The sequence below is a fragment of the Carettochelys insculpta genome, chromosome 19, assembly GCF_033958435.1.
Source record: "Carettochelys insculpta isolate YL-2023 chromosome 19, ASM3395843v1, whole genome shotgun sequence".
NCBI lineage: Eukaryota > Metazoa > Chordata > Testudines > Carettochelyidae > Carettochelys > Carettochelys insculpta.
In genome coordinates, this window is record NC_134155.1 from 11256760 (window position 1) to 11272344 (window position 15585).

Here is a 15585-nt window from a genome sequence, read left to right on the forward strand (position 1 = left end):
AGTCGAATTTCCAGCACGGCCCATTGTGGGAGGTCAACAGGAGAAGCTCTCCTGTTGACGTCCCTTACTCCTACGAGGACTACAGGAGTGGGCAGGAGTGCTCTCTACATTCAGTTTAGTGCTTCCCTGCTAGGTGCACTATATCAAACCCTGGAAGATTGACCTCTGGAGTGTCTATGTTCACATAAGTATAGATGTGCCCTCAGTTGAGATTTCTAGTCTACTTAGTGAGGTGGACATAGTAAGGAGCATTTCCTCATTTGTGTTCTCTCTCTCAGTGCCAGCACCCTGGGCTTGCTACCGTTTCAGACCACCTTTACCTTAACTGTGTCATTGGTTCCAGACTCAGCCACAAACTACATTGGCTTCCCTAGTTCTTACGGAGAACTTGCTTATCCATGATGTGGCTTCTTCCAGGCTGGACATGGTACACTCAAGAGCATAATGCACGGGGGCAGTCATACTCTCCACTACTTCTTCCTGAGCCCCACTTTTCCATTGGCTAGTGGGACCTGTTTCTTGTCGTTGGGGAATGTTATTCCTCTACCTCTTTGGTCACCCTCAAGCTTCCATAAACTTGTGTTTGCCATGCAAATTTTTAAGCTCCCTCTTCTGCATATGCTAATACAGTTTCCTTCTGCCCGGCTCTCTGCTCCTCTGTGCAGTCCAGGTCAAGTGGCTCCCAACATTGTCCTTTTTACGTGTTTCCCCTAAGACTCTTCCATTTTCATGAATAACAATAAATCCTCAATTTAATGGACTTTGGAAATAACAGATGCTGTCCACCAGCCCTCTCTGCCCTAAACAAACTCTGGTGACTCACTTGAGCTGCTGTTGGAGACACTGGGGATGGAGGAGCTGCAGGAGGTGGAAAGAGCCAGGCCAGCATGCAGCAATTGGGAGAGGGAGATGGAGATATGAGAGGAAGAATGGGACAGGGAGGGGAAGTGAGGGGCTGGGAAGGTAGCATTGTCAGACAGTAGAATTACTCTGATGTAACAAGCTTTTGGCATTAACAGATAACCCTTCTCCCCATTAGTCCATTCAATTGGGGGGTTGCTGTATTCTATAATGTGGCCATTTGTCTCCAGTGAGGCGCTCCGTAGGCATTATCTATATTTCAGTAACACCTTTAACAGATTTGGCCATAGTATTTTAAAGGATCTGCCTTTAATAGATTTGGTCCCCATAGTAGCAGGCACAGTACTTTTTCAGAGATGGTCCTGCCCCACACATTCCGAACTTTAGTTTTAGAAGGGCAAGATTTTCTAAAACCAAAATTTAGCAGAAATATTTGACTTTTTAAAATGGAATCACTTATAAATAAATATTCCCTGCGGTTTTGCTATCAAAATGTTTTTATTCTATCAGGACCTGAAAGTGAAATTAACCATGAATCATAGTGAAACTGGATAGGCCTTTGTAGTATCTAAAATGATATTAGAACACTACAAACTACTTCAAATTTATTTATTAAACTTTCAATTAAATGTTAAGTGTTAGTAAGGCAAATCTATATCCTAACGTACTGCCCCTGTAACTGATGGTGAATACTTGCTTCAATCCTTCTCAGTCATGGCCAGTCCTCAGGTCCAAGGTTTGCTCAATTGCTTCCTTTGGGATGAGTACAGTGCAATTTGTCACAGCAAGAACTCTGACATAGGTTGGAAGTTTAACAAATGTTACACGAGTGCTTCGGCATAGCTACATTTGCTGCTGTTTTGACTCTCAAAAAGCCTCCACTGAGCTGTAAAAGGCCCTGTTTGCATGATTTGTTTGAAGCTGTGCCCAGCACTTGCAAACAGGTGGCGCCAGCTTTCTTGGCAGCTTTACAAGGAGGAAGAAGGGAGATGAAACAACTGTTCGGACCAGTATTATTATGTGGAGAGCGAGTAGGAGAGCAGAAAGCCATTTGTATGAATGTGTAGTGGGTATTCTGCTTGCTTGCTCTCACTGCTGTGTGTTGAGTGGCTGCATCTGCTTTACTCAAGGACCCCTGATTTTTATTTTGCGCTGGAGGTTGAACACCCAGGACTGCTTGGCCTGCTGTTCCTTAAAGATCCAGAAGACGAGTAAGCCAGCTGCTAAGCGAGAACAAATATCTCATCTCTCAACCCTAACAACAGCGAGAGTGAGGGTGGCAAAGGAGATAGTAGAAAGTGTACCAACTGGCCTTGTACCTTTCACACCAGGGATTCTAACCTTGCAGAGTAATTAGTTGCCCTGGTTACCATGGAACAGTTCCCAGCTCAGAGTTCTACCTCCCAACCTTGTGTCTTGAGCTTCCAGTAGGAGGACCAGCTTGCAGGAGCAAGTGTCTCCTGGGGAGAGAATTTCTTGTGGATGCTGCAGGTAGTTCCAGGCCACCTGCTAGCGCAAGGGTGTGCAAAGCATGGGCAGGTCCCCAACAGGGCATGTCATATCTTAAGGGGGATGCAGCACCATCGGCTGCTGTGAGGTCTCAGGCTCTTCCATCTCTTTAAACATGTTGAAATATGTGTTTTTATTTGTGGTGACATTTTTGTACAGGTTGAACCTCTCTAATCTGGCACACTCAGGACCTGGACCAGTGCCAGATGAGACTATGGGAGGTCAATTCAGTAGACCCCTGACTTAAGTGGAGGTTGTGTTCCTGCACAACCCCACCTAAGTCAGATTTTGAATTACTCGGGGAGCTAGGAAACTGACCTGTGCAGCAGCGCTGGACAGTTTCCTGTCTCCTGTGAGCAGTGGGGATCTGGGACTCAGGCTCTAGCTCCTCCCACTCACAGCAGAGGAGAGAGTGATCAGGGCTGCTGCCCTGGTCAGTTTCATGGCTCCACTGAGTGGCAGCCAGCCAGGTGCCAGCTCCCTGCCACTTAGAGGGGCATTAACCGGAGATTCGGGCAATTTGAATGCATGTATCTTGGGGTTCTACTGTATTGTCTAGCAGCCTTACCAGCACTTCCGCTGCTGACTGGGATCTAACAAGACATTTAGGAGTAAATTACAGCTAAATAACAGCACAGAACAGCGAGAGCCAGGACTGGTGGCTGGAAACAAACTTTATGGGACCAGGAGAAACTTGGCCCCACTCATGATACGTGGTTGTCCGGCTAACTACAATCATGCCAGATTACAGATGTTGCGGGATGAGGGAGTTCCAGATTAGAGAGGTTCATTAAATACCGATTCCTTTTTGTAACATTCTTCATACTTATTTTTTGTACAGTGCTGAAAGTTGTTTTTTGTTTTTTTCCTGTGAACATAACCCAAATTTCTGTCGGTTTGGATTATATTTGGCAGTTGGGCGGCACAAGGGGTTGCTATTCACGTGGACAAGAAGTGAAAAGTTTGCTCACTCCTGGGCTGCTGGAGGGGTCCGTGGGAAAAGGCGCTGCCCTGTAAAACAGATTCCCCTGCCCAGGGTGGGGTTCGCTCCCCCGCAGTTGCCTTAGCAAATCCCACGGGGTCAAACCAGGGTCTTGTTGCTTGTCCCCGTACAGGGGGTTATACTATTCCCCCCCTCGGAGTGCACCGCGACACCCAGTCTTTGCTCCCCCCCCACCGGCCCGGGCAGGAGGGCCTGTGGAAGCGCAGCCCCCGGCCTTGCAGCCTCCCGTGGGTGGGAGCCGAGTCTCTTGCACCCTCACCCGGGGTGAGCTGCGGGGGCGCGCGGGAGAGCCCAGTTTCTCGGCGCTGGCTGCCCGGCCCCCGCCCGCGGCGTGTGGGGGGAGAGGGGGGGAGCGGCGGTGGTGCAGAGCGCCAGGCTCCGTGCAGGGCCCGATCCCGCCCGAGCGTTGCTAGGCAGCAGCGGGCGCTCGCCTCCCCCGCCCCATCACTCGGGATTGTTGCCAAATAATCTCTCCCGGGGCGGGGCCGGGCGCGTGACGTCAGGCGGGAGGCTGGGAAGATGGCTGCGGCGCGGCGTCCCGGGCAGCTGCAGCGCGGCTCGCCCGCCTGCCCCTGCCCCGCCGCCCGAGCGCGGTGAGCCCCCGGGGCCGCCCCAGCCATGAGCGGCGCGGAGCAGGCGGCCAAGGAGAAGCTGCTGTGGAACGTCAAGAAGGAGGTGAGCGGCCGGGGGGGGCGGGAGCCCCGGCACCTCCAGCCCAGGCGGGGAGCCCTGGGGGGCGTGGCAGACTGAACCCCCCCTCCCGGGCAGGGGGCATCCCCAGGCTGTGCCCAGCCGCTGGGGCAGGGAGCCCTGGGACCCCCCTGCAAACCCAGCCCAGGCGGGGAGTCCCTTCTAGCTGGGGGGGTGCAGGAGCCCCCCCCCCAGTTCCAGTCCCGCAGCACGCAGGGAAGAGAGCCGGCGGGGCAGGGAGATACTGGAGCACAAGGGGGCTGTGCTCCCCTCCTCAGAGCCAGGCGTCAAGGAAACAGCAGTGAGAGGAGGGGGCTGGGGCCAAGCCCCCCCCAGTCCTTTGGGGGCATCTCCAGGCTGGTCCCCCAGGGGCAGGGAGCTGTGCCACTCCCTGGCACCTGCCCTGGCTGGCGTCAGTGGCAGGGACAATAAGAGGTTCCTACCCCAGGCTGCCTCTTCCATGCGGGCAGCTACTTAAACTAGACGGCAGAGATGGGGCTGAGCGGGGGACGGGCGAGCTGTGCCCGGTTAGCCAGCCCAGCCTCAGTGGGAAGGGAAAATTCCCCCTTGCCGCCCATGACACTCACATCCTAGCGGGGATCCGAGGCAGGTTCATTCATAAAAACAGATGGAGACGTGCCCGGTGTGGAGCTGCTTCAGCCTTTGAAGAGCAGCCCTGGTAGCTCTTCAGGGCTGGGACCAGCCTGTGCTGGCGGCAGTTTCATTGGTGCTGGGTACATCCCTGATAGATAGAATCAGGGAGTCTGTTAGGGGCAGCCGGGCTCAGGAGCGCTGCCCTGGACCTTGACACTTCTCTCATTTGTGGTTCGACTCATTCTTCCTCATGGGGTCAGAGCTGAAGCGCAGCCCATGTAACGTAAGTGCACTTTCATAGAGCTGTAGGTGCTCAGCCTCTGTGCAGAGACCCCCTGCTGGGCTCTGGCTGTCAGCCCTCGCAGAGCGGGTGAGGCCTGAGAAGGACTTCCTGAGGCTTCAGTCTTGCTCATAGGGACCCACATGCTGCTGGTGCCGGTTGAGAAGTGTTGGAGGGAATGAAAGACGCTTATCCCCCAGTTCTTGCACTTAACATTTGATAGACAGCTGAGCCAGCGGCAGCTGCGCTTATTTCGTACAGGAGTGCTTTTGGCTGTGGTCCCACATGAAATCAGCAGGGCTGGAGCAGCCTGGAATGTTGCCAGAGAGCTGCTGACATTTGGTCTGCCTGACCCTCCAGACAGACTGACAAGGGTGACTGGGCCAAATGGTGGTGTGACCTGACACCATGGAGTCTGTTCCCTTTCAGGTGCTCCTGGCAGTCTGCCAGCTGCTGGCTTCCTGTGAGTATGGGCTCCTGCCCTGTGTGGGTAAGAATGAGGGGAGGCTCCTTAACTGATGGGTTCCACAGGCCCCCCAAAAGTACAGGGCCTGGGGCAGCCACCCCAGTTCATCCTACCGTTGTTCTGAGATAAGCCACCCTGGGTCTTCATCCCCACCATCCTATGGACAGGAGGCAGGGGGTCGCCTCCCCTCACTTGCCCACCTCTCACCACGCAGCCTGCTCTGCTCCACTATGCTCTCCTGGCCGGTGAGCCCCACTTCTCTCTGAGCTGAGAGGAGGTGACCCCAAGCTGCTGCCATTGCCAGCTGCCAGTACACTCTGCCCCCAGAGAATCCCTGTCTTGGTTGGTCTGGGAGGGAGTAAAGGGACAGAGTGGGAGAGGAGTGGGGACTGCAATGCTGGAGGGTTACCCCATGCTTGGCTTACTGGGAGGGGATTGCCCCAGCCCCCGCTCCCTTCCTTGGGATACCCTGGCTACCTTGCTCAGAGATGTGAATTTCCCACACCCCTGAGTTGAGGTATTCAGGCACACCTAATTTTCTTGTGTAAACCAGGCCTGAAGTCTTGCACATGGTACAGGATCCTGTGGGAGTGAAACAGCATCTTGTGAGTTATGGGTGTAAATATATACTTTATACTGCAGGAGTTATAGATCCAAGACTCTGTTGACCTAGGCACTGTTCAAACACAGAACAGAAAGACAGTCCTTGCCCCCAAAGAATTGTACCCTGTGTAAATGCTTAGGCCAAACACTCATTCTTTTGCTGCAAGTGAAAAACTAGGATGTTGCTGCTGGATTTTTGGCCTCTTTGGTGACAGGTTTAATATTGCAACAAAAATTACACTTCTTGTCTGATGAATTTGTTTAATCTATTTGCCAATAAGGCTGATAGAGTTAAGAGTTTGCTTAGAGTAAATAAAATAAAGCTTTGGCCAGATTGAATTAAAATCTAATTTCCCTCCAGGAGGCAATAAATGGGCAATGGAGGCTTTGTTCAGCTGCAGTCGTTTAACCCTTTCTGTTTCTCCTGCTGGAAGGTTACAGTTGCCTTTGGGGTTTAGCAAAAGAAGCAATCAAAGAATCAGTCACATCTGCCCAGCCAAACGACTGGAGTTAATTTCATAATTGTGTTCTGAAAGGTGGCTCTAGTGATGACAAAGTGATGCTGCAATTCTTAGCGAAAACTTTCCACAGCTGCCCTCCACTCTAACAAAGGAAATTTTGGGATACTATGTCTAATGTAGTCTCATCAGTTGTTTTAAACTGCTGGAGTATCTGAGCCTCATGTATGTAAAACCAGTAGCAATTGGAAAATGTTTAGTGAATTTCATCAGTTGTCATTCTAGAATCCAGGGGCTGGAAAGTGATGTTTAGACAAGCTGAGGCTTGAAATAAGACTGTTTCCTAGCATGGAGGGGAGCTAAACATTGGAACAGTTTACCGACGTGGTGAACTGATCATCTCTTGGAGCCTTTGAAATGAGAAGCGATCCCTTTCTAGAACGTGTGTTTTAATTTATTTTATGGGGGAAATTCTGCAGCTTGTGTATACAGGAGCCTCAGGCATGATGGTTCTTTCTGGTCTCGGAGTCTGAGAATTCCTATTAGTTCTCGTCCTTCATGGGCCAGGGTGAAAACAGGAAACTCTCCATTCCGCCTGCAGCTCTGCTTTAAAACCATGACAGTAATCAAATTGCATGCTTCAGCTAGGTGCCTGCAAGGGTTAGGAGGGAATTTTTCCCCCGCAATGCACAATTAGTCAGATTTTTTTTGTATCTTTTTCACCTTGCTCTTTCTTAAGTGCGTGGTGGCTGAATCCTGTTCGTGTGTCCAGGGGCAAAGTGATCACCATATTTGAGGTCAAACAGGATTGTTCCCTTGCAGATTAGGTTGGCTACAAACTGATGTGGGGGATTTGCCTTCCTCTGCAGCATGTTGAGATTGTATCTCATCTGATCAGTTCCCTGCTGTGGCTGGGACTTGGGCATAGATGACACCTCAGTCTCTCCTGCTCTGTGCTGGTGATACATAGTTTAGTCTAACCTGAGTTACTAGGACAGATATAGGGGTATTTGGGTGTGATTTAACGGTCTGTGATATTCAGGAAGTCAGTCTAATGATTTCATGGTCACATCTGCCCTTAAGCTCTATAAAACTGAGTCTTGCCTTAATTCACTCTTTTAAACAGGGAAGCTTTGCTAAGCATCTTAACTCTTTTACAGTAGTATAAAAATATCATGTCTTCCCTGTTTAGGAGCAGTCTTCCTAGATGTTCACATCCCATTGTTACATCGTGTGGCAGTTTGCTTAAACTTAATTAAAAAGACATGATTCTACGATGCTCAACCACACAAAACACCTCCCTGTTTAAGCAGTTATTGTATCCAAGGCATCCCCTCTTGGGAAGAGGTTTGTTTGGAGGAGGTTAAAAAGGCTAGTTCAGGAATCTAGGGAACCACAGGATGACGACATACGTGTTATGTAGCCGGGGTGGACTATACTATCACAAGGGCCCCCCAATATATTAAAAAGTTAGGGTAACTTTATGCTTTGAAATCTATTCCTGCTTATTATTACTCATGATGCATCATAAAATTACCCTTAAATCAATTTTAAAATAAGATCGACATGACACATTTCTTTTGTTCAGTTTAAACAATTTGCTTAAATAAAAAGGAGTTATGGAGCCTTGGGCCTGCTCACACCTGGGGACACTGGAGCATGTGCCCCTTTTTCCTGGATGTTAATCTGCCTGTCTGTGGCAGGTTGTCCTCAGGTCAAATCCATTTTGATTGTAATTTAGAAAGTGAAATGCAGCAACAACAAAAATACAGTTGAACCAACATGAAATGGTGGGGAATGGACGATATTCCATTATCGGAGGCAGCGTTCAGTCGCACTGCCTCGTCATCTGCCTGATGTGTCAGTCCTGTCCATAACTAAATAAATGTATCTGTAGGCATTTAGGAACGGGCAGATTGGGGTCTGCCTCTCCTATTCAACCACAGAGAATGGGTAGATGATGCAGTAGATTGGTGTGGAGCTAGTCTACAGAAAGTAAGCCACTCTGCACTGGACAGGGAAAGATGGGAGCACATAGTGGGAAAGGCGTCGGACACCACCGAATGCTGAGCCCATGGTTTTGATGATTGGCTGAGACCTGAGGTCCTGTTATTTCTGTATCTAGTCTCTTAACAGCCTGCTGTACCAGTTGCTTCACAGGAAGTTGCAAGGAGCCCTGTAGGCAAAGAACATTTCCTCCTGACTCTCATGAGTAAGCGTCTGAACTGAGCCCTGAAGCAGGAGGTTTCATCTCGCTTTCAAAACTCTTATGGTCCTATCAACTGATTTAAAATCAAGATCAAAGCTATAGGAAGATGATGACTGTAGAGAGAAGAGATGTTCCAGCTGTGTCCTGACTTCATATGCCAGAACCAGGTCTTTATTCCTTTGGAAACAGAACTGGGCATTGAACAAGGCTTAGTCATGAGGTTGTAGTTGAGATCAAATAAGCTAGCTTGTGGTGGCTCTGTTGGATTCTTACTGGGGTTGGCTTTGCAAAGTTCCTGTTCCAGGCTGCTGCTTTTGGGTTCCAAAGCAGTTCTCCCTTGGTGCTGGTTTGTTCCGTTTCTGTACAGTAGTCAGTTTCTCTGCTTCTGAATTGCATTAATAAAACTGGTTTCTGAAGATGCAGCCTGTTTCTGGCGTGTCCAGTTGTGTTGGATCCAGAAAACCCTGTCCCACTGAAATGGACAGGTGCCCAAACTCTTATATGAATAACTAATAAGGACATCTGGGACGTCACATTTTCTGCCAGGCCTGTCGACGTTGATTAGAGATGGAAAAAACCTATCAGGTTGTCTGGGTCTGTTAAACTCCTCTGTGACCAGCAGTTCCTGCTGGGTGGAGAAGACCAACATATTTGTGGTTTGTGAAGAAGACGGTAAGAAAACTGGGTAGAACTGGTCTTGGCCAACCTGTTGTGCATTTTGCGACCACACCTATATCTTGCCCTGTACCTGGCTTCTCTGCCTGTTTTCCCTCTGCCTGACTTTTGGGCTGATTTCTCTTCTCATGTCCTGTGCATGATGCCCGTAAAACACAGACTAAATATCCTGCTTTTGCCTACATTATACGGGTTGAACGCCTCTAGTCCGGCACTCTTTCGTCTGACAACTTCCGCAATCCAGCATGATTTTAATTAGCTGGATAGCCACTTATCCTGTGTGCAGCCAAGTTTCCTGTGGTCCCGTAACATTTGTTTACAGCCACCAGTCCTGGCTCTCTGTTCTGTGCTGTCTGTGATCAGCACCAGTCAGGTCCCGAAGGCGCTGGATGAGAGAGGTTCAACCTGTATATTGCGCTGCCTGGCAAGTATGGTATGTGTGTAGGTTTTCCAACTTCGTAGCTTCACTTTATGCAGCTTGCAGTATAAACGCTAATGCCTAGGTGTCGCAAAACAAGTCTCTTCTCTAATCACAGATAATACCCTCAAAGGGCACTTCTTCCTTTACTCACACCTTTTATCATCTTCCTGTGTCACACTACTCCCAAATAGCCTTACTATCAGTCTTACTAACAGCCTTTCCTATGTCATACTCCCAAATAGCCTTAATCTTCAATGATCTGTCTGTCTCTCATAATTTTTTCACTGGTTGTACTGAATCTATTGAAATTGAGTTCTCTTTCCATGAATAAACTGGGTAGAATGTGCGCCAAGTGCTCTTTCTGGGCATAAGTTGGCTAGAACATACACCTAGGCTGAATTTCTGTTCATGTGCTGTAAAACCTTTCAAGGGAATCCTTTGGAAATACTGAAGAATAAATTGGCTTTTTTCACGGATGCACTTGCTGTTTCTACTGGCGAAGAACTAACTTTGTTGGCTGTGGAAGAGAGAGAGAGAGAGAGAGATGGAATATGTTTTGAAGATTTGACTCAACTGGGCACCATGCCGAGGCTGTTTCAAATCTCTCTCGCTCGCTGCGGGTAAATCTATTGTGACAAGTAGGCTCAAGAAGCGGGCTTTTTCTAGCCGTTTATTTTCTGCTTATTGACATGGGACTCCTGCCATTATTGTACTCAACTGAAGCGCTCTTTCAAGCTGGGAAACGTCATGACAACCTGTGCGGCTTTCATCCTGAAAGATCCCAAAACACTTTAGAAACTGGAATTGTGTGTTTTTTCTGATGCTAAAAGGCGGCTCTTGTTGGGATGAACCGTGTCATCTGTTTAACTTTTCCCCAGTGATGCCGGGCAGTCCTTGAGCAAAGGAAGTGAAGAATTGGCCCAACTGAATCTAATGGGGCATGTAATAAATAATTACCCAAGCTGAAACTGGCCAGAAGGGGGAGATGTTAATGCCTTTTCTTGAAAGAGAAATTCCATGGATCTTAGATGACCAAGCAACCAGAACCCCAGCTCTGAGTATTGTCCCAAGCATCACTATCAGCCTTCTTTGGAGGCTTCTGATCTGAATGCAACCTGCTTGTAATTTGCCTAGCATGAGAGAATGACTATGCACATTTCTACGGCTGTCCCAAGTGTGGCTCTTAAAAATATCCTTGTCATGACTATGGGAAACAAGACAAGTGCCTTTGTCGAATGCAATGTTAGCATTCAGTCTTCATGGTGGAAACACACATGGTGTGCAATATTCCGTCTATTTTTTTCCATCACTGTGCAGAATAAATTTTGTTACGTGCACCAAGGCATGTGTGGAAGTGCACTCTCAGTCGAAACCCATGCTGCCGGCTGTGGACGGTCTGCTAATTAGCTGGGCAGCATTTGACTCTGTCCTGGGTGGCTGCCCAAGTGCTCAGCTGACGGAGAACACTGATGGCATGTGCCATGCGTTGCTGGCATCAGCTCAGTTTGGGGATCTGTAGGGCTACCGACAATGGTAAGTAATTACATAAGGCCCTGAGTCAGGTCCCGGTAACCCAACCTGCAACTGAACTGGGATTGGGGTGGGATTGGGTATTAAACAACCCAACCTGCTGTGGCATGGACCAGTTTGCCTCTGATGCCCTCCTTTGACTCATGGGTCAGCCTAGTGTCATCTGCATGCCCCATTCCTGCTGGCAGCTGTTGCCTGTGTGTGCTGTAGAGCAAGGGCGTGGATGAGTCGCAGTGCGCCTGGGACCCAGCAAGGTGGCGGCGGCTGTCGTGTTGGGCACGCGGTCACTTCCGCGCTGACCCAACGGGTAGAAGGCAGCTGAAGGTGGAGTGTGGGCGTGGAGCATGGGCAGCAAAGAAGTCCCCACCAGGCTGAGCCCCAACGCTGAGGCAGTGGTGTGGGGTGCTGGGCCAGCGCTGAGGAACAGCTGTGGGTGGATGAAAGGAAAGGTGTCGGGGAGGGGAATTACCCCAGTGGCTCCACAGAGGAAGCAAAATCAGAAAATGGAGTCTAGGCTGGTGGTTACACCCCAGTGACTAGCCATAGATGTGAACCTGACAGGCCCTGACTACAAGCGTCAGGTTTCGTCTGGGTAGAAAACCAACATGGCATGTTTAGGGTTGGGTCCGGTGTGGTCAGGATGGGTTTGTCAGGCTTTTAAATTAGTCCCCAGCAAACTTCTAGCCCTGTGATGGCTTCCCATGCTGTCAGTGGCGCTACTTAGGAGAAGTTGTGTCTGCAGCAGCAGGGCCTTGGGCCAGGCTAGGGAAATAATTTGCTTTCTGATGCGCAGTTCTAGTTATGTATCAGAGGGGTAGGTGTGTTAGTCTGGATCTCTAACAGCAATGAAGGGTCCTGTGGCACCTTACAGACTAACAGAAAAGTTCTGAGCATGAGCTTTCGTGAGCACAGACTCACTTCATCAGATGCTGCATCTGATGAAGTGAGTCTGTGCTCACGAAACCTCATGCTCAGAACTTTTCTGTTAGTCTGTAAGGTGCCACAGGACCCTTCATTGCTGTTACATTTCTAGTTATGGCATTGGCATAGCTGGAATCGACTTATCTGCAATCAACTTACTTGGCTGTCCTCACCGAGGAAGGTCAATGGGAGCATTTCTCCTCTCGACTTCCCTTACTCCTTGCGATATTCCTGCTGACTCCTGATAGGTCCATTTCACACCTCTCTACCAGATATGTGAAATCGAACCCCGGAAGATCAACCCTGAGCAGATCCATCTTCTGGGTAATGTGGACGTGGCCTTAGTCACTTCCACTTACCAGCGCCAAGGAAAAGAAATTTTAAGTAATCGAGAAATACTCATTTCTAGCAAGTGCAGTTTTGTATTTTCCCTTTGAAAGGTATAAACCTTGGGACAGATGCCCTTCCTGGGTTTGAGAAACACTGCTCTAACTGCAGGACCATCCTTTCTCACTAGCCAGCCTCTTCCCAGCTAGAGCCAACACCCCGTACCTGCAAGGACCAGTCCTGCTGGTGCACAGCAGTTGGCTAGGTCATTGATTTTTCAACCAGTGTGTCCTGAGAACTGTCCAAGTGTGCTATGAAACTTCATCAGTTTCCCCTCCACCCTGCTCTCTGCAGAGCCACCATGAGGGGTGGGGAGGGGGCAACCTCCTGCCAGCTGGGGCTCAAGCAGAAAGGCTGCCTGAGTCCCAGCTGGTGTGAGGTTGGTCAGTTTCCCCCTGCCGTGGTTCTTTACAGAGCCATTGTGAGGGGGAAATCCTGAACCTGCAGGAGACCATTTGTTCCAGGAGGACCCCGAAAGGGGTGGGGGGGGGAGACACCTCGCCCTCTGCACTGTGGTAAGGAGAGAGGGTGGGAACCTGTGGAAGCTGGGATGTGGTTGGAGCAGGGAGGGAAACCTGCTCTCTGGAGCTGCCTCCTTTCCCTGCACCCTGCAAGTCATCAAATAACCCTTGATTTTCAGCAACTCAGTTACTCCATATCTCTAGCATGGCATGCATTCACTTGCCTGCCTTCTTTTGACCTGTCAAAGACTGGGAGTTTTTCTGCAGTGGATTTGAAACATTAATGTATTTGACCCTTGTGTGCACTGCTGTGATGAAAACCTCTCCAGTAAGACCGTAGCTGTAGTAAATGTAGGTAAACATGTTTATGAGCAATCCATTCAGCTGACAACAGTGGGTGCGCCGTGGAACTGTTGGTCTCAATGAAGTGTGCCGGGGGGGTGGGAGGGGCACGGTATTGAAAAGATTGTGAAACACAGGGCGAGGTGAAACAGGTTTCGGGGTGGGGAGGGGCTATTGTTTGTGGTAACAAAGCTAACTTAGCTTAGTTTTTCTGTAGAATTTGTGCCTGGGTGTCTGTGTGGGTTTGTGTGGAGAGCTTGGCTTCAGGGTTGCATGTCCTGAGCAGGCAGCATGGCAGAGGGTGGATGAAATGTTCTCCTATTTTAGCATTTAAAAACCCCAACTCCCTGTTTCATCAGATTACAGAGAACAGATTGGCTTGATCCCCTGCCCCTGGGACTTCTGGGAAGTATATGGTAATGAAGAGGAGAAGGACACCCCCTACGCTAAAGAGCTTACAATCTGTTTTTTCTCACGGCTTGTACTCGGTATCTCCTGCCTCAGTTGCTTGAGCTAAAGGACCAGATCCATTGGCTTGAATATAGGAACAAACTCTTCAGTCACTTTGTGGACCAGCCACTAATGGGGGGCAGCAGAGGACCACTTTGGAACAGTGCGGGTTGCACCAGCTAAGGGAGTTACTCCTGTGTTACAATCAACAGTGGCTCATGGAGGCCTTGGGCTCCATCATAGCCACTGGCTCAAACTTGGGGTTACTGTATGAAACCTAGGTTTAAATATTGCTCTGAAACTTTGTCCCACATAAGATGAGAGAACATCTAGATCATAGGAGCCCCGTCCTGTGATTGGTCCCTCAGAGCAGGTGCTGCTGTAATACAAATACCAACAGAATGTGGATGCCTGTCCACATGGTTCAGAAATGTGTGAGAGGGTCAGAGAGGCAATTTGAGACTGCTCCTGGCTTGTCTACAGGCACTTACGCTGCAGGTTAATTCATTCAGGGTGCTGCCCCATCAGAATGTAAAGGAGATAACGTGGGAGTCCTTTCTCACTTGCTTAATCCTCAGTCAACGAGTTTCTTACCCCTTCCCGTAACACAAGAATGAGAGGTCGCCAAATGAAATTAACAGGTAGAGGTTTAAAACGAAAAGGAGTATTTCTTTGTGCAATGCACAGACAGCCTGGAACTCCTTGCCATGGGACGGTGTGAAGAGCAGGGCTGTAACAGGGCTCAAACAAGCAGTTTTGTAGCACTTTAAAGACTAACGGTTTTATTTATTAGGCAATGAGCATTTTCAAAAAAGAACTAGATGAATTCATGGAGGTTAGGGCCACCAGAGGCTATTAGACAGGGTCAGAAAGGTGTCCTTAGCCTCTGTTTGTCAGAAGCTGGGAGTAGGTTACAGGGGATGGATCACTTGATGGTTTCTGTTCATTTCCTCTAGGGCACCTGGCATTGGCTGCTGTCAGAAGTCTTAGCTAGGTGGACCGTTGGTCTGACCCAGCATGGCTGTTCTTATGTTCTTAATCTATCTGCTTTAGGGATTTAGTATTTCAGCACCTTATGATATTTAATATATCTATCCTCACAAAACCCCTGTGAGGCAGAGCAGTGATCTCCGTTGTTCAGCTGGGGAAGCAAGATAGAGAAATGAGAAGATGTGCCCAAGGTGGCAGAGCAGGGAATTGAACCTGTGCCTCCTTCCATATTTGTGGTCCTGAATCAGCAGCCTGGCTTTCAGAGGTGCTGAGCACTCAGGGCTCTTGTCAACATTTGTCTCCCTTGTAGCTCAGGCTTTTCTTTGAAGTGCTGAAGTATATGGACTGAGGGCATGTTTTTTTTCACCCACAGAGCTCAAATTGTTTCCCTAAAGGAGGGTTAGTGTTGCTGCCCTCCCTTCTATAGATGGGGAAACTGAGGTACAGAAGTGCTGTAATTTGCCCAGGGTGAGTGAGAGAGCTGGACTAGAACTCTGGTGTCCTGCTACCTCACCCCGGGCCATCTGTGCCAGACCATGCTGCCTTCCAAGTGCGGGGGCGTGGGTTCGTTGTTAGCTGGCCTCTGACCTCCGATGAGACTGAGTATACAAAGTGGCGTCTGTAGCCCAGCCTGGCCTCTTCATTTCCACCTAGCTGCATCCTGCTCGGTTGTTCTTATCTGGCCGATCTCAATTTGGCACTTCACAAACGGGAAAGGTCAGGGAGAGATTTGAT

At 49.3% G+C, this 15585-nt stretch overlaps 1 protein-coding gene across 7 annotated transcripts in view; it reads left to right on the forward strand.

Moving 5' to 3' along the window:
* Window positions 1–3910: 3910 nt before the first annotated feature.
* The window catches only part of SGSM2 (small G protein signaling modulator 2), a 149105-nt gene continuing 137430 nt past the window's right edge, over window positions 3911–15585 (forward strand). For all 7 annotated transcript variants that reach the window (XM_075013796.1, XM_075013801.1, XM_075013800.1 and 4 more), the window contains exon 1: window positions 3911–4048. In XM_075013796.1, coding sequence (XP_074869897.1) covers window positions 3992–4048 — 57 coding nt within the window. In that variant the 5' untranslated portion in view covers window positions 3911–3991. The remainder of the gene's footprint in view (window positions 4049–15585) is intronic.